The 25,769-nt window shown below is 39.1% G+C and overlaps 1 protein-coding gene across 28 annotated transcripts in view; it reads right to left on the reverse strand.

Moving 5' to 3' along the window:
• SRGAP1 (SLIT-ROBO Rho GTPase activating protein 1) overlaps nt 1-25,769 on the reverse strand; it is a 291,940-nt gene that overhangs the window by 5,393 nt on the left and 260,778 nt on the right. For all 28 annotated transcript variants that reach the window (XR_014081883.1, XR_014081886.1, XR_014081884.1 and 25 more), the window contains 6 exons: nt 21,628-21,733; nt 18,694-18,918; nt 16,400-16,479; nt 9,175-9,355; nt 7,991-8,125; nt 7,542-7,881 (listed from right to left, as the gene is read on the reverse strand). Coding sequence is in view for 16 of the 28 variants with exons in the window: in XM_081588879.1 (XP_081445005.1) it covers nt 7,542-7,881; nt 7,991-8,125; nt 9,175-9,355; nt 16,400-16,479; nt 18,694-18,918; nt 21,628-21,733 (1,067 nt within the window). In the remaining 12 variants the exon portion in view is untranslated. The remainder of the gene's footprint in view (nt 1-7,541; nt 7,882-7,990; nt 8,126-9,174; nt 9,356-16,399; nt 16,480-18,693; nt 18,919-21,627; nt 21,734-25,769) is intronic.

Raw genomic sequence — 25,769 nt, forward strand, 5'->3', positions numbered from 1 at the left:
CTGTCATAACTAAATAGTTCATGGGAGGAGGCAGGGAGTTCAAAGTATGGCCTATGGAGGCTTTTCATTGTTTGTGGTGCTGCAGTCTTTGATTGACTGGGCAGTGGTTGGCCAGAAAGATGGTTTCCTTCTTCCTGCTGAACAGTAAAGTAGGCAATACCTTCCTGTAGGAAAGAGGTAGGGGTATGTCTCTTACAGTTTGGAGTAACTGATGATGCACAGCCATGAGAGCTCTCCCTACAGACATGTTCTGACTCCAGCTTCAGCTGAGGTTCTTTATTTCTACAAACTTAATGGATGTTTATTAATGTCTATTTATGTTTGATTGGCTGATTCTCTTTGTCTTACAGGAAGTTTGTAGGGAAAAGATACTGAGTCAGTGACATGACAGGCTATTAAAACATTGATGCTGTAAAGATACAAGTTACCTTAAAGGATCATCTGGTTCAGTCTATTAGCAAGGCACTTTGAACAGTAGCAATAAATGTTTGCTGTTGACGATATACTTGCCATCTACTGTTGCATATTAAATAACCTCAAAACTTAGTGACTTTTGTTGTTGTTGTTCAGTCACTAAGTCGTCTTCAACTCTTTGCAATCCCATGGACTGTTGCTTCTTGACCCGCATACAGGTTTCTCAGGAGACAGGTCAGGTGGTCTGGTATTCCCACCTCTTGAAGAATTTTTCACAGTTTGTTGTAATCCACATAGTCAAAGGCTTTAGCATAGTCAGTAAAGCAGAAGTAGATGTTTTTCTGGAATTGTTGTTGTTGTTCAGTTGCTAAGTTGTGTCTGGCTGTTTGGAACCTCATGGACTGTAGCATGACCGGTTCCTCTGTCCTCCACTATCCATACACGACTACTGGAGAAACCATAGCTTTGATTATATGGACCTTTGTTGGCAAAGTAATCTCTCTGCTTTTTAATACACTATCTAGGTTTGTCATAGCTTTCCTTCCAAGGAGCAAGCATCTTTTAATTTCATGGCTGCAGTCACTGTCTGCAGTGATTTTGGAGCCCAAGAAAATAAAGTCTGTCAGTCACTGTTTCCCCATCTATTTGCATGAAGTGATGGGACCAGATGCCATCTTAGTTTTCTGAATGCTGAGTTTTAAGCCAGCATTTTCACTCTCCTCTTTCACCCTTATCAAGGGGCTCTTTAGTTCCTCTTCAATCTCTGCCATAGGTGGTATCATATGCATATCTGAGGTTGTTGATATTTCTCCTGACAATCTTGATTCCAGCCTGTGAATCATCCAGCCCAGCATTTTGCATGATGTACTCTTCACGTAAGTTAAATAATCAGGGTGACAAAATACAGCTTTGTCATACTCCTTTCCCAATTTTGAACTAGTCCGTTGTTCCATGTCCAGTGTTAACTGTTGCTTCTTGACCTGCATACAGGCTTCTCAGCAGCAGGTCAGGTGGTCTGATATTCCCATCTCTTTAAGAATTTTCCACAGTTTGTTGTGATCCACACAAAGGCTTTAGCGTAGTCAATGAAGCAGAAGTAAATGTTTTTCTGGAATTTCTTTGCTTTCTCCATGATCCAAGAAATGCTGGTAATTTGATCTCTGGTTCCTCTGGCTTTTCCAAATCTAGCTTGTACATCTGGAAGTTCTCGGTTCACATACTGCTGAAATCTACCTTGAAGGATTTTGAGCATTACCTTGCTAGAATGTGAAATGAGCGCAATTGTACAGTAGTATGGATATTCTTTGGCATTGCCCTTCTTTGGGATTGGAATGAAAACTGAATTTTCCAGTCCTTGGCCACTGCTGAGTTTTCCAAATTTGCTGGCATATTAAGTGCAACACTTTAACAGCATCATCTTTTAGTATTTGAAATAGCTTAGCTGGAATTCCTGAACCTCCACTATCTTTATTTGTAGTAATACTTCCTAAGTCCCACTTGACTTCAGGATGTCTGGCTCTAGGTTAGTGACCACACCATCATGATTATCTGGGTCGTGAAGATCTTTTTTGTACAGTTCTTCTATGTATTCTTGCCACCTCTTCTTAGTCTTTTCTGTTTCTGTTAGGTCCTTACCATTTCTGTCCTTTATTGTGCCCATCCTTGTACGAATGTTTCCTTTATCTCCAATTTTCTTGATGTCTAGTCTTTCTTCCCCATTCTATTGTTTTCCTCTATTTCTTTGTATTGTTCATTTGAGAAGGCCTTCTTATCTCTCCTTGCTATTCTCTGGAACTCTGCATTCAGTTGGGTGTATCTTTCCCTTTCTCCTTTGCCTTATACTTCTCTTCTTTCTTCAGCTATTTGTAAAGCCTCCTCAGATAACCACTCTGCCTTCTTGCACATCTTTTTCTTGGAGATGGTTTTGGTCACTGCCTTCCGTACAACGTTATGAGCATCCATCCATAGTTCTTCAGGCACTCTGTCTACTAGGTCTAATCCCTTTAATCTATTTGTCACACCCACTGTACAATCATAAGGGATTTGATTTAGGTCATATCTGAATGGTCTAGTGGTTTTCCCTACTTTCTTCATTTTAAGCCTCACAGAAACTCACATACTTCAAAGCAATCAGACTAGCAAAAAGCATGACTGTTTTGACACCAGTGTGTAATGTGTGTAAACTCAATGCTATTTCACACAACTACTGTGACTCTGAAGGTGCAGGAGACAGATGAAATGGCTCCAATGGCTCATGGAGCCACAGAGCAAGCACTGGCCATTCTGAGGCACTTGGCAGTCTTCTGGTGGTTTTGACCTTACATGCTGACATCTTATATAGGATTCTATTTCAATCTATGGTAAAAGGTAGCTTAAATTTAGACCAGCAATTTCTTAAGAAAAGTGAATAGGCACGAAAAATCAGGTTTTTTTCATTCATTCAACAAATCATTTTTGAGCACTTACTGTATACTTGGCTAACTCCTAGCAGTTCTTCAAAATTCATTTTAAGCCTTCCCTGATGCTTCTGTTCAGTAGTCTCAATGGTAGTGGTACTGCTCCATAGACAGCATTTCTGTAATATGGTGTGTGTGTGTATTTTTAAATGTCAAAATAACTGGATAGCATTTAGTGAGCCAGAGGTATTGGATATCTTGCAAGTATCTTGGATAATTTACATGCAATGAATTGCCCCAGATCTTGTTCAACTTTTTAATATCCTCCAGACATTTATGTAGGTGAAATTTTTTTTTATAATAATCTGAGTCTAGAACTTAACTCTTTCTTATATGTAAACACAAAATATATTTTTTATAGTGTTAAGTTTTCTAAGAATGAAACCATTATGAAATTATACTCTGCTTTGATTAGAACTGTATGACCACTAGTGGTAAAGAACCCACCTGCCAATACAGTAGACGGAAGAGTCACACGTTCGATCCCTGGGTAGGGAAGATCCCCTGGAGGAGCGCATGGCAACCCATTTCAGCATTCTTGCTGGAGGAACCCATGGATAGAGGCGACTGGCAGGCCATAGTCTATAGCGTCGCAAAGAGTTGGGATACAACTGAAGCGACTTAGCATGTTTGACAGAGGGTGGTCCACCACTTTAAAAAATCATATCACTCATGGGAACACCATTATGGAAACTGGGTTGAGACTAGTTAACTTAATACTCATTTCAATGTACATTAAAAACTTTTTTTATTCACTTACATATGGCTGTGCTGGGTCTTTGGAGAAGGCAATGGCACCCCATTCCAGTACTCTTGCCTGGAAAATCCCATGGGTGGAGGAGCCTGGTAGGCTGCAGACCCATGGGGTCGCTAGGAGTCGGACACGACTGAGCGACTTCACTTTCACTTTTCCCTTTCATGCACTGGAGAAGGAAATGGCAACCCACTCCAGTATTCTTGCCTGGAGAATCCCAGGGATGGCGGAGCCTGGTGGGCTGCCAGCTATGGGGTCGCACAGAGTCGGACACGACTGAAGCGACTTAGCAGCAGCAGTAGCAGTGCTGGGTCTTCATTGCTACTTGAGGTCTTCTCTATTTGTGGTGTGCCAGCTTCTCATTGCAGTGGCTTCTCTTGTCGTGGGGCACAGGCTCTAGAGCACGCAGGCTTCAATAGTTGTGGCACATGGGCTCACATGTGCAGCACGTGGGCTCTGGGGCAATGGTTCGATAGTAGTGGTACACAGGCTTAGTTGTTCCACAGTATGTGGGATCTTCTTGGATCAGGGATCAAATCCATGTCTTCTGCACTGGCAGGCAGATTCTTTACTACTGAGCCACCAAGGAAGCCCCTCGATGTCCATTTTTAATTGTATTTATGGTAAGTCTACATGTAAGTGAAAGCATCTCACTATTTCATTTGTCTTCTAGCGTGCATGTGTGCTAAAGTTGCTTCAGTCGTGTCTGACCCTATGGATTGTAGCCCTCCAGGCTCCTCTGTCCATGGGATTCTCCAGGCAAGAACACTGGACTGGGTTGCCATGCTTTCCTCCAAGGGATCTTTGTGACCCAAGGATTGAACCTGTATCTCTCATATCTTTTGCATTGGCAGGCGGGTTCTCTACCACTAGCACCACCTGGGAAGCCCATCTTCTAGTTTAGTTAATCATTAACTGAAATACATTTAATATTTCTATTTTTCCTTTTTATTGTATTTAGGGCTTTGTATGTTTTTTAAAAAATTAGGTATATCATCTATCCATTTATTTCAGATAATAAAGGGGAAATTACAAAGTATTTGTTGTAAAAAGATAAGTGTATACCAATGTGCACCACTGCCAGAGGAATGGGTAAGTGAAATGCGCTGTATATGTACAAGGGATTGTTACTGGGCCTTAAAAAGGATGCCACAATATGGATAAATCTTGATGGTATTATCTTAAATGGAATAAGCCAGTCACAAAAAGACAAACACTGCATGATTCCACTTACATGCTGCTGCTGCTGCTGCTAAGTTGCTTCAGTCGTGTCCGACTCTGCGATCCCATAGACGGCAGCCCAGCAGGCTCCCCCATCCCTGGGATTCTCTAGGCAAGAACACTGGAGTGGGTTGCCATTTCCTTCTCCAATGCACGAAAGTAAAAAGTGAAAGGGAAGTCGCTCAGTCGTGTCCAACTCTTAGCGACTCCATGGACTGCAGCCTACCAGGCTCCTCTGTCCATGGGATTGTCCAGGCAAGAATACTGGAGTGGGGTGCCATTGCCTTCTCTGCCACTTATATGAGGTAGTCAAATTCACAGAAGGAAAAAGTAGAATGGTAGTAGCTAGGGCCGAAGGTAGGGGGAGGGGAAAATAGGCATTGTTCTCAAATGGGTACAGAGTTTCAGTTTTGCAGGATGAAAAAGTTCTGGAGATCTGTTACACAGCAATGTGAATACTTTACTGACCTGTACACCTAGAAAAGGTTAAGGTGAGAACCTACTGTGTAGCACAGGGAGCTCTACTCAATGCTCACTGGTGACAAACAGGGGATTTATGTATATGTGTGGCTAATTCACTTTGCTATATGGCAGAAACTAACACAGCATTGTAAAGCAACTAAATTCCAAAAAAAAAAAAAAGTTAAGAGGATCTGTTTCACACTGTTTATTCACACATACACATATGAGTATTGTGTGAGGTAGGTAGAGAGCCATTGCACTAGTGTGATTGAAATGCCTCTTCTACATTTTCAGGACTTCCACTCACCTTGAACATTAGCTTGCGGCTCTGGAGAGCAGGAATTGATTTCCACAGCCACCTCCCCCACTGATTTACAAGTACCTTCATGCAGCGGCTGGCCACTGATTTAACTCTGTCTATAACATCTATCATGGGAGCTGCCATACAGTAAGTGCTCAATAAAGACTTGCTAAATGAATAAAGATCCAGTGATCACATAAGGATAAGTTGCATTTTTAAAAAAGCTCTATCAGGGGTTCCACTTATTTACTGAAAGAATTTGTGTGTTTTTGGTATGAATACCATGATGGCAGGCTCACTTATCCTCATGGGAAAATCTGAAGATGAGAGATGGAAAGATAAATAAAGGATACAGCTGGAAGCCATTTTATGAGGATGACATCACTTTACAAGTGATTATTTTCATATGTGATTTCCATTTGATGCTAAATATATGGATTTGTTTTTTATAAGTATTAGCCCCAGAGAAAACATACAGAGCCTGGTTTATCTGTTGAGTTTTTGTTTTTATGATTTACAGTTAAAGGATTTCCTGGTTCTAGAAGCAAAAGGGTTAAAGTAGACCTTATTATGCCTTTCCACTACTAAGCTCCTAATTCCCTGTCTCTCTAACCTAAATAGTGTTTCATATGCTTTTTATAAGCAATGATGTTATGGATTTTTCAAATCATTAAATTCAATTATAGTCAAATATTACTGGTTCTAAATATACCTCAAAGGACTCTGCATTGCCTTTCAAATAGACAAAAACCCAAAAAGGTCAAAAGCCTTTTTGATTTTTTGCTGAAAAATTATTGTGCACTTAAAATTGGATTAATTTTGTGAAAACACATTAAACTCTCCACGTAATCTGATTGCCTTCCAAAATTCTTTTTAGTTAGGACAATGAAAATAGCTTGGAAATTTGTCATATCAAAATGCAGGTTTCCTGGAGTGCTCTTTATTAAACATGACCCATCTTTAATACTTCCCCATGTTTGTTTCATTAATTTCTCACTCACTTTTTTAAGCTTCAGTGGTAGCTAGAAGACACTTTAAGATTACTCAAATGGCAAACCCTTAATAATCTCTTTCACCTCCTTTTTCACTAGCCATACACACGTTTTCTTTTCGTTTTTTCATTGATGTATACTTGCTTTACAATACTGTGTTAGTTTCAGATGTACAGGATAGTGATTCAGTTCTTTGTTTTTTTCTGTCATACATACATTTTCTGATGGCTTGTGCTTTAAAAAGAGCCAGAGGAAAAAAATGGTAGAATGATGGGAAAATCTATTAATATTATTTTACTTACACTTTGTCAATTCTAATCATCAGAAAAAAACCTACAAAACCCTTCTCTGCAGTCACTGTTGGGAAGTGAAGATACACGTGCATTCAGGAGTGACACAGTAGCTAGACTTGTTGTTCTTAAACAGCCAACCATTATTTTTCACTTCCTTTATTGACTAATCCTTCATTTCCTAAGTTGAAAGTGTTACCTTCATCATACACTAAAAATGTTCTGTTTCAGGGTTCTCCATTCTGTTCCCTTGATTTGTCTGTTTTACTAGCTCAAGCATACGTTCAAGATCTAGGAGGGCTAGTCTTTCTTCATTCTTTTTTTCTGAATCTTTCTGGCCGTTCAGGAGTGATAGGTTTGACTGTCCTGGGTCTTACATTTCTGCCATGTCTCTGTTTAAATCACTAAGAACTCAATACACTGAGCTGGCCAAAAACTTCATTCTGATATGATGGAAAAACTAGAACGAACTTTTTGGCCAACCCAATATTTGGGCCCTTCTTGTAACAAATGGCCTCAAAGAATGGGCTAGTTTCTGTTTTCTTTAGTTGGTTCTGTACAAAAGATATGGCTCTAGAAAGTAACTCCTGTAATGCCTCCTTCATCATACCATGGTACTTAGCATGCAATATTGTCTTCAAAGCAGCCTACCTGAGCGATTGTCTCTGGGTCCAGCGGCTTGTGGTCGTTGAAGCCTGAGTATTGCCCTGATGATGTGGACCTTCTAATAGGAGGGCTGTCGATCTTTTTGAGGGAGTCATGGCGGCTGATGTTGGTCAGGCTGCCGTGGCCTGGCCGACGCCTCCTCTCAGGACTGTCATTGTTGAGGCCACGGTTCTGCAGCAGGCCCCGGGGATGACTGCCCAGGCTTGGGGACCCCAGGTCAATTGAGGAGTTGGAAAGACCGTGTGGGGGATGGAGGGGGCAATGGCCATCACTGGTCCTGCCAGGACGCCTTGCTGGAGGGGGTGGCTCTCCCCTTTTTCTTTGTCTAGACAGAGAGAATAGCAGAGGTTGTCATAATGGGTAATTCTGCAAGGCTGTGGACGCCACAGCTCCTCAGAACCCCTGGAGAAGTGGAGGCTCGGGAGTCCACCTACCTGGCTAAATAGCCATCAGGATGTCGGTCTGTTGGGGAGCTCATGTCCTTGGATGAAGACTTGTCTTCAGTTACTGGCCCACTGCTGGCCTCGCTGTCAGCTTTTTGGCTCAGAGTGTCTGAAAATGTATCATCCCTGAGACAGTAAGAATCAAGAGTGAGGGTCTTTTGCTTGATGAATGGGGACAAAAGAATAAGTGATGGCATTTATGTATCTAAGTCTTTCTCTTGCTAACATAACTTGTTTCTTTTCACTATAAATATAGCATCATTTTATGGCAGGTAAATTGGAAAATTCAGATGACAAATCGCCCATAATATAATATCCAGAGACAACCACTGTTTGAATTCTAGAAAATATCTTTCTCTGCTTTTCTCTTCTGCATGACATACCTATCTATAAGAATGTCCACCTGTATGTATAGTATTTACTGTAGATATTTATATGTTAGTGTACTTTAGGACTGCATGTCTGCATAACACACACACACACATAATATTTCTTAGATTCTGAGAGACATTTTAACAGTTTAAAATTAGGCTGAATCAATCACTGTATCCATTTTATGTGGTATTTTTCTCTTTTCCTTGAAAAGCTGTTCGTAAATTGGTGCTGCGTTGTGAAATATCATAGTCACAAAATTAAGATTATACTGTACATGTTATTTTGTAACTGGTTTCTTTCACTTAATATTAAGACCAGATGGGAAGATACCACTCTAAGTATTTTTGAAAGTAGAGCTTTCTCTTAAGCAAAATTAAAAAAGAAGCCTGGAGATGATTCTCTTTAGACCTGAAGTCAGTAGCCTCCCTTTGGGGAATCTGGAATCAAAACAGACACCAAGGGAAGAGGCACCACTGTTTTAGGAATCAGCAGTGCCACTCCAGCTCCTAAAACTAGCCTCTGCACGGGGTATTCTTCTAAGAACCTGAAAGCTTCAGAAGGCATCTCTCACTAGTCCTTGCTCCAGACCTGCTGGGAGAGCATGGGTCCTTGCTAACAGTACTTCCCGGCCAACGGGTTTTCATTTTCCATCAGCAAGGTAAAGAACTGAGCCCAGCTCAGAAGTTTTTGCTCTGTAATCCCTTCTGTTTTCTCACAAGACCAAGGTAAGAACAATGTAAGAACAACAGCTGGAGTCCTCTCTTGGGAGCACTCAGGTGATGGAAGCTGGCACTACTCACATATCCTGCACCACTATATACTGGTGCGGCACAAGCCCGTCAATCCCGTTGTGCCTTCCTTCCCACCAGTCCTCCGAAGCGCGGTGATACAGCAGCAGGGAAGCACCCTTCTTGAAGGACAATTCTCTGGCAGACCGCCCAATGTAGTCAAACTTGGCTATCGCTTCTATTGGCTCACATTCTACAAAGAACACACCAGAAAACAGTGTGGGGCAGGGTTGTCAGGAAGGCATGAAACACTAACTGAAAGGTCTATATGAAGCTTTAGAAAGAAACAAGGTTATGTTAATAACCAGACAGAACACGGTAATAAATCAAGACAATGGGAAAATGATGCTGTTAAAAGGGATAAAGAAAAACACTCTCTTTCTATCATCAGTTTCTCAGGCAAAGAAAAATTGAAAATTAGATCTTAATTTTTACAGCCTTGTACTAGAGAGATCATGATAGTCTAATAAAAATATTTAAAACTTTGTAATATATAAAATCTCTCCTTGGGTTGTAATGTTCTCTGCAATAGCTCCAATATTATTTTGATGTTGATGGAGTTCCCAGGCAACATGTTAATACTATTTATAACACGTAAGAGTCATTATTCTAGAACACCAAGAAGTTTATGCTTTATTTGCCTATTTTAAAAACAAGTTTACAGATATCACCACATTAAATATTGTTTGAATACATTTAATTTCATTAGGTATTTTTTGGGCACTATCAAATCTTACCACCAAGCGTAAAGACAACTTTATTTTTTCTAGTATCAAAACCAAATTCTGGATATCACCTGTGAAACAAGCATGCCTACTCAAGAGACCAGACTCAAAAATATCTTCTAGGATCAAAAGGTACTGAAAGGAATAACGGTGAGTGAGAAAAAGCAACCTCAAAAAGTTGCATGTTGCACAAGGCCATTCATATGACATACTTGAAATGACCTAATAACTGAGATGGAGAATAGATTAGTGATCACCAGAGGCTAGGGTGGGGGGAAGCGATAGAAGAAGATGGCTTTGGCTATGAAAGCGTAGCACAAAGGGATCCCTATGATACAACTGTTCTTGATTTTGACTGTGGTAACACAAATCTACTTGTGTGATAAAACTGTGTAGAACTAAGTAAACAACACAGGTGAATGCATGTAAAACTGGTGAAATGTGAATATGGTGGATGGAGTGTATCAGTGTCAGTGTCCTTGTGATAGTAACAGTGATATAAGATGTTACTACTGGGGGGAAACGGGGAGGTGGTTGGTGTATGGCATCTCTCTGTAGCGTTTCTTACAGATGCATATGAATTTACAGTGATCTCAAAATCAAAAGTTGAAACGAGATATCAAACTCTGGGCCTAGAATTGGAATTTCAGCTCTATTTTAATTCTGACCACAAATACTGAAGGCAAATAAGAGGACAAACCACTCAGAACAACTACAAGAGTTGCTTTTTGTGATTCAGGTTACTGCAAAAAGTCCAGAACTGGTAGTTCTGTGGTCTTTCCTCTCCTCTCCCACCATCACCCCATCCTTATCCCCGCTACCAACAACAGGTGAATCAACTACTAATCAATAAGAAACAGAACTAAAAAGGGTCAGTACAAGTGGTATTATGCTTAGAGAACTCTACGCAGTGAGCAATGTCATTTGTTAAAAACTGAACATGTATGCTGTTACTTTAGAAATGCTTTAGAATATGTGTACACATAATAGATTAAAAACTGTCAAATATTTTGTCAGGAACTTATTATCTTCTATTTCCCTTGGTAACAAACCTTTTCATTTAAAAGAGTTAATCTCTTCCCAAAGTTTAATGCAATATCTTCAATATCTGTTGTACTTATATGAAATAACTACAAATGAAATCTCTGGATAGCCAGCTAAGCTTCTGTCTCACTTGAAAAATGCAAACATTCCCTGGGACAGCATGAACACAAAAATCAACAAACATATTGAAAAAGCTTAGGATTTATCTTCTATGAAGGACCAGGGTGAATTTCTGCTATATATTTAAAATAAAGAGAAAAAAAAGTCCCATCCTTTGCTAGTAGATAAGTAGATGCTTAAGTAAATAATAATTCATATGGAAGAATCAAACACTATAATCTGTACATGGTATACTTCTCAACAAGGTAGGTGTAAAAATAATTTTAAAACAATAGTTTAAGTTCTTTAACAACTGACAATAACTTTTAGATCATATGTTAACACTCCATTATTCCATCCTAAAAATATTTTAATATAAATAGCAGTTTTATTAAATATCCACAAGTCTGCTCAGAGAGGAGGAAATAGAACTCTTTATTCAAGGGGACTAACTTTATACTTTGTTCTAAATTTGTACATAAAATCCTGCTTGAACCAAGATGACAGATACCAAATTTTTTACCCCAGGTCTCCCTGAGGGACAGAAATAAACATGTCTGTGGTGTAAGGGACACAAATAAACATTCATGGAGGAATGAAGGCATGCCAATTGATTAAAAAGAGCTTCATGATATGTAGTCTGCAAATTCTTATGTGATACACCCATATGTTTAAACTGTTTTACTGAAAAAAATGGAAATATAATAGCATAACATAGTATACAACCCATGTACCTGTCAAAGGGAAGAAAGAGCCATTCATTTTCTTTAATGTCATTCAATCATACTGTCATCACTGGCCAAGGGCCATTTAAGACTGTTTAATAGATATGTACATATTTTATAATTTCATCATCATGCCCTCTATGCTCATTACCTCTTTATTTTTTGAAACAACTAGCAGCAAGATGATCAGACTTTATTTAGTTCAAAGGTACAGACATTATGAAAGAATGACCAGATGAATCAGAAGTATACTTCATTGGTGATCTTACTACATCAACTAGTAATTCTGAGCAATTTCATTATTTTGACTTCTTTCTACTCCCATGAGAGAAATTTCAGTCAAGTGTCAATCAATAAACTATTTATACACGTCTCGTTGCAGAGCACTAGTCATTGCAGAGCAAATCGATCTCAGGGCATGGCGATGCACCACACCCCTTTCATGTAGGGTCACACAGCCCTTTAAAGTCCTGCAGAGGCTTAGTAGAATGCTTCTGCTCCCAATAACAACAACGACGGTGAACGTGATAACTTTATTCTCCTAAATGGCTATTGTAATTTTGTGCAAGAGAAAGAACATTCAACAGAGCTGATTTTCTGACTGCCTGGTGCTATCAAGTCTTATATTTCCATTTTTTGTAATTTTATACAAAGTGCTAGTATATCATGCTATCCCTTTGGGACCTTGCTGTCCCTGACACTTTCTCTCCTACATCTGTTACCCCTGCCCTTGCAGATGATGATTTTGTTCTGTGACAGCCTCTCTCTTGGAAACAAAAGTTACTCTCTTTAGTGATACCATGACAGAGGGAAGAAAATGCAATACCTGGTGATCAAACAGACAGATCAATACTCTGGTTAATTTAGTAGACTTTAGAGTCTGGCTGCAGGCAAGAATATCTGTTCTTTGTAAGCAATGCTTTTGTCTCCAGCACTATCAGGTGAATGAACAAGATCAAAATGTTATCTCAAATACAGAGCTCTCAGCAGAGCTTCTCTTTTGTAGCCAAGAGGTAAGAACAACTGACAGATGGTACAGTGGTGAGACTGAGGTTTGGGAAGAGACGGCTGGGGCTCTGTTGTGGGCTTTTCCTGCCACTGGGACAAGCAAGGAAACACTTAGAAAACTCACCAGTGAAAAAGGAATGAATTATAGAGACATGAAACTCAAGACAAAAGAAAGGAGAGAAGAATGGCAGAGGGTGGGCTCAGAGACTTTCAAAAGCAATCCCACAGAAATAGAAGCTCTCACTTTAAAGAATTTCTTCCAGTTTAAGTTTCTGAAAATGTCAATTTTTTTTTTTAAAGTAGAGAGTGGACCCTAGACACCTTGATAACCTTCCTGCTGAAATCAACTAAAAATGCTGGATTAAAAAAACCCCCAAAACTTCATAATTGCATTAATAATGACAATGAGGAATACTAAACTTGAATGAAGGCACCTACGGAGGTAAACAGAACACCAGAATTATGAACACTAGAATATGTAAGTCAGTTTGCCTTGAGGGCCTTTTCCCCTGCCTGGTTAACTTAAACTTTATTTTAAACAAAAGACAAGGTCCAGGGGCTTCCCAGTATGGAGACTCTAAGCCCCACCAAAGTGTCGAACTCTCAGTGTCACAGTGGATTTCTAGTTCTGAAATTCTCTTCCCTTCCCACTCTCCACACTTCTCCATAGATGTAACCACTCTGACCTTGAATTTAAGGGAAAAAAATCTATCTAAAGGCTTGGAAAAAAAAAAAAAAAATCACCTCAGAATCCCAACCACATTCTAGCCCTCAGGCAGGTTTGCATTTTAAGTTGATACTACCTGGGTGGCCTGAAAAACCTCAAACTAAAAATCTATTTGTGGTTCCAAGCTGGTTATGCCCCAGGCAGAAGTAAATGAAAACCCTCTCTGGAGGGACATACCTTTACCTCAATGTAAATGAATTCCATAAGTTCTAAGAAATATGTAAAAAATATATAAAACACATTGGAAATAAGACTCAGATGAGCAAAAGCCAACAAAAACAAATCCAGGAAGACTTCAGCTTTTTAAAATAATTAGACACATAATCTAAAACAATAGAAAGGATTAGTATTATGAGTAAAGAGCAAATGACCAAGCAGATATGAAAGTGAACTGAACTTGGGAGAAAAAAAAATAAAACTGAATAAGTTTAAAGCAGGTTAGTCACAGTTAAAGAGGGAATAAAAGGATTATGCATATAGCCAAAGAGGTACTAAGAAAAAACTGACAGGTTTATATGTTCATATTAAAAATGTCAAAAAGTAATGTTAAACATTAAACTTAAGAAGTTAGAGAAAAAAATGATCCCTACAGAGAAACATATAAAAGTTTATTGGGCGACATTAAGTAACTAGAAAGATGTTTGTGGACTGTATATTATAAAAATATCAATTCTTTCCATATTAATATATGTAGAATCAGTGCAACGGCAATCTAAACCTCAACAGGTTTTTAGTTTTTTCTTATTTGTTTCTAAGAACTTGAAAAACTGAATTTGAAAGTTAAGTGAAATTGCAAAAGGCCAAGAATTGTTAAGAGGAACAAAGTCAGAGGTCTTGATTTGACAAATATTGAGATTTATTAAAAGGTATCAAAATGAAGACAGCAGTGTAGGGATAAACAAGTAGACCCATGGAAAAGAACAGAGACCAGAAATGGACTCACACAGAGAGGACAAGTGATTTATTATAAAGGTGTGGGGCAGTAGAGAAAGGACAATTAAGGCTGGGACAGTGGGAATAGCTGTGCATCCATATGGAGAAAAAAGGAACAGATCCCTACCTCACACCATACCTCCAAATGAATTCCTGGTAGAATTAAGCCCTCTGTGTGAAAAACAAAACCTGAAAGGATTTAAAGAGACTGTAGAAGAACTTCTACATTAACTTCAAGGCACAGAAGGATAAGGATTTCTTAAAGGAGACACAAAGTGAAACAACCATGAAGGAAAAGATGGGTAAATTCAGCTCCTTTAAAATTAAGATCCTCTGTTTGGCAAAAGACGTAATAGGCACATGAAAGACAGGCTACAGAGCAGAAAATATCTGCAAAGCATATACTCAATAAAGGACTTGATCCAGCCTCATAAACTTTTACAAGGAAAAACCAAAGCCAAACCAAACTAAACTAAACCAAGCAAAAAAAGCCCAGAGAAACTAACAGTGGGCAAATAGGCCCTAAGTTGGCACAATATTTGATAGCAATTTTGCAAAAATAAATCTAAACATACAAAAATTAGTGTATCTGTATTAACCATGTTTTTCATTGTCTATAGTATGACCTCTGGGGCTTTGCTCCCCCTGGAAGGACTATCCCTTCCAGGGTTAGCAAATGCCTAGTAAACAACTCAACCTGGAATGTGCTTTTCAAATGCAAACCAACCAATCCAGCCACTTCCTCTCTGGGGCTCCCATACTTTAGGCCACTATCTCCCTGCCCCAATCACTTCATGGCCAGGTACCAACCAGAGACAACCACAGAGCCCTCTGAAAGTATGCAAACTAGGCAGTCCTAACCCTGCTTACCCTGCCTTGCCTGTTCCTTTCTGTGGAAACCACAATAAAAACTCTTGCCCAGTTGTTCCGTCTCCTGCCCCACTGACCCTGGTGCTTTCCCTGGCCCCCTGAGGTGTGATGTGTCCCCTCCTCTTAGGAACTGTGAGTATCAGATTATCTTTTCAGTGGCGATCATCTCCCGATCTGTTGGCCTTACCATACCCCCTTACCCTTACCATACCATAAGTTTTCTATTAATATACTATGTTTTAAAACATCTTCATCAGTAAGCAGAAAAATGCACATTAAAATCACAATGAGATACCATTACACACTTGACAGTATTGGCAAAGACTACAATATTTGATAAACTCAAGTGTTGATGACTACATACAACTGAAAGGCTGAGACACTGCTGGTGGGAGTGGGTAGCCCTACAACTATTTTCTTATTTTTTGGCTGCTTCTTGTGGCAGGTGGGATCTTAACCATTGGACTGCCAGGGAAGTCCCCTTACAACCATTTCCAAAAATAGTTTGGCAGTATGTAGCAAGATTGAAGACATGCTTACTCCTAGGTGTGTATATCTGAGAGAAACTCCTGTACACCTGCAGCAAGGTACATGTTCAAACTATTCATGCCTGAACTGTTTTTAATGGCAAAAAACAGAAAACACCTCATGTATTCGTGTGGTAAATAAATTATTCTAATTACATGCAATGACGGGGATGAATTTCAGGAATATAATACTGAGTAGAAAACAATGAAAATATATATAGTATGATTCCATTTATAAAAAGTTCAAGAAAACAAAAAATGAAACAATAATCCATTTAAAAGCACAAACACAGAGCTTACCTTGAGGGGCATGGAAGACAATGGGCTCAGGAAAGTGAAAAGGTAATGATACCTTTTTTGTTAAATTTGGTGGTGGTTTCACAGGTGTTCCCTGTAGTAGTATTCTTTGTAGTTTACACATATTTGGAATATATTATTTTGTATCTACTCAATTCTTAATATAAGCAATTCTTGGTATATGTGCTGCCAAAGTGAGTACAATATAAGTAATTCTTTAAAAATGGTTATAAAAATGGCTATAAAGACTAGTTTTATAATAGCATGAGCACAAGTGCATACCGTCTTCACTGGTGTGCGGCTCTGTACCAGCGTCCTGATCCACTTCCTCCAGCGTACCGTGCTCGCTGTATGGGCTGTCACTGAGGAGCAGAAGCAGAAATCATATGAAGCCAAAGTGAATTTCAAAACTGAACAACTGCTACTCTAAGGAAAAATAGAAGACTTTGGAATGGCAAAGGAGTTCCTGGTTAGCCTTTCAGTGGAATGCTGGAGCCTCCAGGATTGTGTAATCCTATGGGAGTCTATGTCCCTTCATCTTTGACGTATTACAACTCTGTAAAGACAAAACTGACTTGTAGGAAACTGACAGTATTACAAATGATTCTTATGTATAAAAATGAAAATTTGTGAATTCTAGTGGAATATGATTATCACCCTCTGGATATACCAATTTTTGCAAATTCATTTCAATATCCCCTACTGCTTGATTTCTGCTTTGAATTGGCTGTAGTATCTTTTTAAACTTTTCTTGACACATGTTCATTTTTATATCTGAGAGATTTTATCCTTTAACATTACACTATTACTTCTCAAATGTATGCTGATAAATGGAATGCATTGGTTACAAATACAAACCTGACATTGTTGTAAAAGCCCATTTATATTGCTGGCATTGGGGGATGAGGATGATTACTATAATATTGACTTTCTGTTTAAAACAAGCGATATCTATAGAGAATACCATGTGTGGGAGAAGACATAATCAAGCACACGTTACTGACTTCAAGACTCTTTATTATGGGGATTTTACCCCGTTTGTAAAAAAGGAGCAACCACAAAAAGTCCTAGAATACAACACACATTAAATAATATTGACCAGACATCCATATATTTGCTCTCTGATAAAGTGTATAAGACAGCACAACTTACTGATAGAGCCCTGAACATCTGTAAATACTAAACATGACTGACACTGGCCTTGAAACAAATACAACTAGGAAAATAAAATTCTGAATTCTGAAAATAAAATTCTGAAAAACTCACCAGGGCTGAGTTTTATTCATTTATCTTTCCAGAGCCAAGCTTATGTCAGTACGTGCATGTAGTAAATATTTTAAAAATATGTAGCCCTGGTGGGCTACAGTCCATGGGGTTGCAGAGAGTCAGACACAACTGAGCAACTAACACACACACAGAATCTATCGTGCTTTGCTGTTAATTTAGAAAGCAGTACTTCTGGAAATGGTCAACTCTGAATTTTCTTACGGCATAAGATTATTTGCGGTTTAAATTATACTGTGGTTTAAGTAAAAAAAAAAAAAGTGTACTTTCAGTTATTTAGATCTTTCAGCTACTTGTTCTACTTCTGCTTAATCCCCAGTAAGGCAATGGGAAACAAAGTGTCCTGCAGAGTCCAGACTGGAGGGCTTAGGCAAATCTACTTCCAGCTGCTCCTGAATCTGAGCTGCACAGGACAGTTTTCGAGGGAGGCTGGTAGGCAGCTGCTGAGTGGGAAGACTCGTGTGGACTTAGGAATCAGACAGACTTGGGCTGCCTCCAGAAACCACTAGTCATTGGCCTGGCTCCTTGGCCTCTCTTAACTCACTTGGTAGAGTGGGAATAAAAGAGATTATATGCACTGGGAAGCTGACACACAGGAGGACCTCAACGAGTTAAAACCAGTTTTATTGTATATGATTTCTTAGAAGCTGGAACTCATATATCAAATAGTGAAAATAAACATTTTGGGGTTTCCTTATCTTTGGATTATACATTTTTACCCTTCATTGGGAGGTGACTATATTGTCTTATTAAAAATTTTTTATCCCAACAATATAATAATGTAATAACTTTGTTCAAAGTGACCATGACTTGTGTAATTGATTAGGACAATATCAGTAAGAATGAAAATGAAAGTAAGAATGAAAACACATTTAGTTGACAGCTGCTCCTTTAAAATGAAACTTTTGAAATACTTTCCTTAGAATCGAAACTATTTAGGAATGAAAATGAAGCCTGTTAATTCTGTTATCTTTTCTTGATATAACAGTAAAAATGTATACAGCTCTCTATATAAAAACCATTCTCTAAAAAAGTCATGATGGGGTAGGTGTATCTAAAAAGATGCCGTGCTTAGGGAAAAGAGAAATGAATATGAATTTCCATAAGAAGAAGCCAGTGCTGTCATAGAATTTAATATTCTAATTTATCTCAAGTGTTCCTGCTGCTTCTTTTTTTAAATTGGAAGCACTGGCATCTTATAGTCAATTCTTTTTTTTTAAAATTAAGTTGATACCTATACTTCTATAATTTTTTCCAGGAGGAGAAGGAAGGACTAAAATTCTTGGACTTACCAATACTCGTCTCCAGCCATACATTTCTCATAAACAGGGCCATCCAGCTCTTTAGCATCTGGGAAAATAGTCTCATGGTGGATGATGATGGTTTTGACAATCTCATTCACATGAGCCTGGCAGGACACTTGATCCTGTATCTCTGGGACAGGCATCAATGTGGGGCCAAAACAGATGGCCAGGTTATAAGGGTCCATCATGTTTTCATCACTGTACTGTGAAAGACTACGAAAGAAAGCAAGACAGGAGTTATAAAAGAACAAGGGGGAAAAAGAAAACGCTTAATAGGATACCTCCTATTCTGCAAATGAGTTTTATTAGAATAAAATATTTCATCCTACTTTAAGGTGGCTCAGCAAATTCTAAAGAAAGTAAAGCAACTTACAACCTTTCCACTAGGTAGACATGGAAAGAGAAATATAAATCCTGTTTGCTTAATTAAGGGGCATTTTTTTGAAAGTCAAAAGAGAGTTAAAGATAATTTCTAATACAATGGAGACCAGGATCAAGTGAAAGAGTTCCATCTGCAAACAGTATGATCATCTTTAAAACTGTCCTCCAACTAACCAAATACATTTCAGATTTCAGTTTTTCCCATAAATCTTGAGGGGAGTCCTGAGAAAAACAAAAGCACCTTTTCTCTGCACCCACTGAAAGAAAGAAAGCAACTCCAGGCTTTGTAATTTGCTTTTGGGTGAGACGATCAATACAAGGTGACAACTAGTGTCACAAAAGACAATTACAAGCCCAAGTGAAGGGGAAAAAGAATCCTCAATTCTCACATTCCATTTCAAGCTGGTAAACTACAAACTCTGAGGGAGATTTCCAGTTGTCTAGTACTAATTTTAAAATTCAATTCAGTGGCTCTTGGTGAGATATTTTCCACAGGGGACTGAAAATAAGAAGTTCTTTATGCTATGCCTCTAACACATGGGCCAAGTGCTGTTCCAGGGAGGATCTAGATAATCTATCTTTCAGTGTATAGAATGTCAGCCTTGAAAGGAAATGTGAAATCCAGGTGAACAGATGACAAACGAAAGGAGAGAAAAAGAGACTCAGCTACATCTGTGAGATGTTGACAGACACAAAGAAAGTGAGATACCATGTGACAAGATACTTTACCCTGTTTTGGAAATAAGATAGCCGAGAAAGTAGAAAAGACAGAAGTATGATTCTCACAGGCAACATATGTCTTTCCTTTCTGCTATTTCTCAAACATAAAATCTTAAAACAGTTCACAAATAACAGCCAATGATCATGTTACAGATCACCTTCAACATGAATGCAGGAAGGCAAAGTGAGATTCAGAAGAATGATCTCATGTCCAAAAGACACACTTAAGCTCAATGGGGAGAGTCAGTCAGTCTTTCTGGGTCTTTAGTGCTGGCTTGAAGAACAAACAGCTGATATAAAAATTTTGATTTTACAATGAAAAGAGAATAGCTTCTTTCTCTTTCCAAAATTCCTGTCCCACGTATCCTACTCCAGAGACAGGGCCTGGCCTCTGCACGAAGGCAGGTGCAGGAACCAGGGGACATCTCTGGGCAGAAATGCTGGAAGCAATGCCGATGTCTGGCTCACGGCACGGTTGCTAGTCTGTTGAGATCCACCATCAGTTAGATTCATACTCTGAGAGCTTTCTTGATTCATGGTCAGTTTTCTTCCCTAGTCCATTGTGGTTGATTGGTTTACAGTGGCTTTCACTTAGGCGTGTCAAGAATATTTGGTACGGACATCATGTAGAGGGCCAGCAGGAAAGTGAGGTGGTCCATGTTGGGGAAGGAGAGGCATGTGCAATTAAAGGTGAAGATGGCAAACCTTCAGATTTTTACAACTACCTGGGTGACTAGGCTTATTTAAAGATAAAAGTTTATGGTATCATTTAACCTAAAATAGTTTACGTCCATCTCTCTTGGTACTGCTTATTTCCAGGGGTGACTTTTGTACTTGTGTCATCTGTAGATGCTTTAGCTCCATTCTGTATGGGTCCCCTGCCAGCACTTCCCTATTGTAGGATACTTGGCTTGGGGGCTGGGGGTGTGTGGTCAATCTGAATGGTATGATTTCAGGAAGAGTCAGCATGGTTGTAATAAATCCCCATGGCTTTTAAGAACTTAACACTTCTGGTGAAACAGAAGAAAAAAATTTCTAATTTTAAGAAGGGAGAGCTCATGCTTGAGTGAGAAAGCATTTCCTAAAGTTTACTCCACCTGAATTTTTTTAATTAAAAAAATTGCTTAATTGAAATATTAAAGAGCAGGGGACTCAGACAGAACAGGGGAAGATGTTCTTATCATGGAGCCCATGTACCTACAAGTGACACAACTGAAATCAAGTTCCCTAAATTAAAAGAGTCAAGTTTCCTTGAAAATAATGTAGTGATTTTTAAGATTTCTGTGACATTGTTTTAAAGATCGCTTTAGAAATATCATCTTTTTGACAAGGTCTCATTATACTCAATTTGCAGACAATTCTTTTTTGGATCTGTGTACAAGTCTCACCTACAATTCCCTTCCTTCCCTGACTATAACATTAAAAATCACAGAAATTTTCTGCAGTGAGCAGGAGGTTTACATCATTTTGACAAAAACATTTATGACACTGGCTTTGGATGGAAGTTGGAAAAAAGCACATATTTCACTGAAAAGTGTTCTTTTTAGTAATGCTTGTGCATTTTTGCATTTATGGCCACAGTGTCTACATCCGGTGATGAGGTTTATTTAGGTCATTGTGTGACCTTATAAGGTAGGTCACACATGATGACTTTGCCCTGCTGAGGAAAAATGCATCTTCAGTCTCCATTCAATCATCTTCTCTTTGACTCTGCTAATAAAAGGAACCCAATGTACATTTTACAGAATCCAAGAACAAAGAATTCAGAGCGGTACACAGGGAATTAAAATGAGCATTTTGCCAAAGAATTGTGGTACTTACTGATTGAGGAAGGCAAAGAGGTACCTCATCACTATAAGGACCGACCTGGGCAAGGTCAGGAGGAGTTTGCGGATGTGAAGCGCCCTCTCATAGAGATTATCTATTCCTACAGACAGAAGAGGACATGGTTAGGATCCTTTTACCAGCCACATTTAAAGCAGAACATTGTAGCGCCCAAATTCAGTACATATCTGAACATAAGCAACACTTTGCACTTAGGTGAGATGTAGTTGTAACCAATAAAGCAAATCAATGAGTGATCTGCTTGGGTGTACGCGAGGACCTCTCTTCTGACTCATCACTGTTTCCTCTGACTTCCATGGGCTTGGCTTTGAGCAGCTTAGAGTCTTCTAAATTTAAAAACCGTTTTTCACTTGTTGCTGTTTCCACATTTTGCATCTGATATGGTTTAAACTCCTTTTCGCTGCACGTTAACTAAGGTAACTTTTTGGGATAGGGTACCTCTCCCTTTCCATGACTCATTAATTCTTCATATATGTATTTGTTAATTACTGTGACTCAAGAGTCTCAGTAGGATCAAAGGACTCAATAATCAAGTCATCAACATTTCTACCTAACTCAGTCTCAAGAGTCCCAGAGCAACTGGTTTGTCCTTCATGACAACTTTATGGGACACTTGGAAAACCCACACTATACAGAGAGGGAAGATGGAATACCTAGAGATGACTTGCAAGGCATTGAGAGTTTGGTGTGGTGAATTTTGCATCTATAAATCCAAAGGAACCAGGTTTAATATAGTATTGATCTTTAATGTTTGTCAAATTCCATAGGTTATCTTTAGGCTAGAAGAATATACAGGTATTACTTCCAAGAGGCTTCATCTTAATTCAAGATCCTCTTGCTTCTAATTTTTGAGTTCTAAACTCAATTCCCTACTCCTTAAGGGCAGTTTCAAATTTTTATTTAAAAAGAACTGGAACAGGTATTTCCATATTAATTTCACAGCAGCATCATTCATAGCAGCCAATAGATAGAAATGTCCATTGATGGATGGCTGGATAAACAAAATGTGGTATATATACGCAACGAAATATTATTCAGCCTTATAAAGGACGGGAATTCTAATACATGCTACAACAAGGATGAACCTTGAAGACCCTATGCTAAGTGAAATAAGTCAGACACAAAAAGCCATACACAAATATTGTATAATTCCACTCATATGAGGTATCTAGAGTAGTCCATTTCAGAGAGGCAGGAAGTAGAATGGAGATTGTCAGAAGCTAGAGGGAGGGAGGGACAGGGAGTTACTGTTTAATGGGCAGAGTTTCAGTACAGCATGAAAAAAAGAGTTCTGGAGACAAATGGTGGTAATAGCTGCAAAACAGTGTGAAGGTACTTAATGCCATTGAATAGTACATTTAAAAAAGATTAAAATGGTCAATAAAAGAATGGGGGAGGGGGTGTCCTGTGAGATGCCAAATAAAGATTTTAGGGGAGAAAAGTGATGGGAATGTAAAATAGTGACACCAAGAAGACCGGATAAAATTATGAGAGGCTGGCACTCCCTGCAGCTACACTGAACATAAACCAAAGCAAAACAGAATGGCTGGCACTCCTGGAATAGAGCAAAATCGATGTGTCCCAAAGGCCAGACCACGATTGCTGTGAGTAGGACTCAGATATTACCTGGTTGGCAGCATGCATCCTACAAGAGTCTTGCTCTGGTACAAATGACTCATTCACTCTCCAGAGTCCAGTTAATGCATCAAAATTTATGTTTGCTATGGACACTCTGATTAATGTGCTGACTCTGAGTGTGGCAATTCATAATCTTTCAGAATTTTATACTGCATGAAAAGACAAGTGTGTGTGTATGTGCTCAGTTGTGTCCAACTCTTCATGAACCCTATGGACTGTAGTCCGCCAGGCTCCTCTGTCCATGGAATTTTCCAGGCAAGAATATTGGAGAGAGTTGCCATTTCCTATGTCAGATCTTCCCGACCCAGGGAACAAACCTGGGTCTCACGTTTCTTGCATTGGCAGGTGGTTTACCAGTGTACCACCTGGAAGCCAGGAGGAGACTGTTAGATAGCATGAGTTTGAGCAAACTCCAAGATAGTGGGGGCCAGAGGAGCCTGGCATGCTGCAGTCCACGAGGTCACAAAGAATCAGATGTGACTTAGCAAGTGAACAACCACAACATGAAAAGATGGATCTTTTCCTCAGACAAGCTGTCAGTGAAGAAGATTATATTTCACCTGGATTTCTTTTACACTGGGCTTCTTTTTCACAAGTCAGCATCTCATGCAATTAGGTAAAAGTGGGATTTGCCTAATTTCAGTCACATGCTTAGAGCTCCCTTGGCTAATTTATGTTCCTTCCCTAGCATTGCAAGGTTCCCATGTCAGCACACCAACTTCACAGCATGGAGGTTTGACGGCTCCATGTAAATGTGTGTGAAAAATTCACCACCAAACAGAAGTGAATTCAGAAAATGGCAAAAAGTTCAAATGGCTGGAAAATATCAGTTCTTCTGTGGCACTGTTTGTAAAGGTGTTTGTCAGAAAACAAAGAAGAAAACATAAGATGCAAATTTATCCTTTAGGAGGAAGAAAGGGAAGGAAATTCCTTGGTGGTCACATGTAGAAATGGCTTATGTTAAGAGCAGGCAAATATTTCTGAACTCCATAGCCCAACAAGCAATAATCAAGGGGAATTTAAAGGCGCTGGTGGTAAAGAACCTGCATGCCAATGCAGGAGACTTAAGAGATGAGGGTTTGATCCCTCATCTGAGGAAATGGCAACCCACTCCAGTATTCTTGCCTAGAGAATCCCACGTACAGAGGAGCCTGATGGGCTACAGTCCATGGGGTCACAAAGAGTTGGACATGACTGAAGCAACTTATCATAGCACGCAGGATATTTTTAGGTGCAGTGTTAGGTTTTAATAATGTCGAAATAGCAATCATTTGTGTGTGTAATAGTATATGTGTGTGAATGAAAAGGAAAGAGAAAAAGAGACCTTTTAATATATTGAATAAATCTTAGCCCTAAGATGATTTACTAGCTGTTCTTTTAGGTTAAGAAATGAACTGCTTGTAAATCTTTCTAATTAACCATTAATAGATTTACAATATATTTAGGTAAATATACAGAGATACGAAGTAGATTAGTGGTTGTCTAGGGCTGAGGGTGATGGTGGTTATGAGTGTTTGCTAACTGGGGTTTCTTTTTGGAGTCATGAAATTGTTCTAAAATTGATTCTAGTGATTTTCCTAATCCTGTGAATATACTAAAACCCACTGATTTGTACATGCTAATGGATAAATTGTATGGTATGAGAATTGTCTCTCAATAAGCTGCTTTAAAAATACATAGGAATTTGTGCTATTTGCAGAGACAAGAATGGACCTAAAGACTGTCATACAAAATGAAGAAACAGGAAAACAAATATTGTAGATTAATGCATATATGTGGAATCTATAAAAATGGTACAGGTGAACCTATCTGCAAAGCAGAAATAGAGACACAGATGTAGAGAACAAAAGTATGGATGCCAAGGGATGTAGAGAACAAAAGTATGGATGCCAAGGGGGGAAGAGGGGATGAGACAGATTGGGAGATTAGGATTGACATATATACACTGCTAGGTATAAAAGAGATAACTAATGAGAACTACTGTATAGTACAGGGTACTCTACCCAGTACCCTTTGGTGGCCTCAGTGGGAAGAGAGTCCAAAAAAGAGGGGATGCACGTGTATGTATGGCTGATTTGCTCTGTTGTACAGCAGAAAACAACACAACGCTGTAAAGCAACTATGCTTGCGTGTGTGCTCAGTCGTCTCTGACTCTTTGCAACTCTTTTGGATTGCAGCCTGCCAGGTTCCTCTGTCCGTGAGACTCTCCAGGCAAGAATACTGGAGTGGGTTGCCATTTCTTCCTCCAGGGGATCTTCCCGACCAAGGGATCGAACCCATGTGGCCTGCATCTCCTGCACTGCAGATTCGTTACCACTGAGCTATTAGGAAAGCCTCAAAGCGACTATATTCCAATAAAAAACTTTTAAAGAAATACATAGGTGTATACATAGCAAAGAGTCGGACACGACTGAGCGACTGAACTGAACTGAACTGATACATATGATATATCTGTGAAAATATTAAAAAGGTTAATATTA

This window comes from Giraffa tippelskirchi, chromosome 4 (genome assembly GCF_054371585.1).
Source record: "Giraffa tippelskirchi isolate mGirTip1 chromosome 4, T2T-mGirTip1v1.2.pri, whole genome shotgun sequence".
Taxonomy (NCBI): domain Eukaryota; kingdom Metazoa; phylum Chordata; class Mammalia; order Artiodactyla; family Giraffidae; genus Giraffa; species Giraffa tippelskirchi.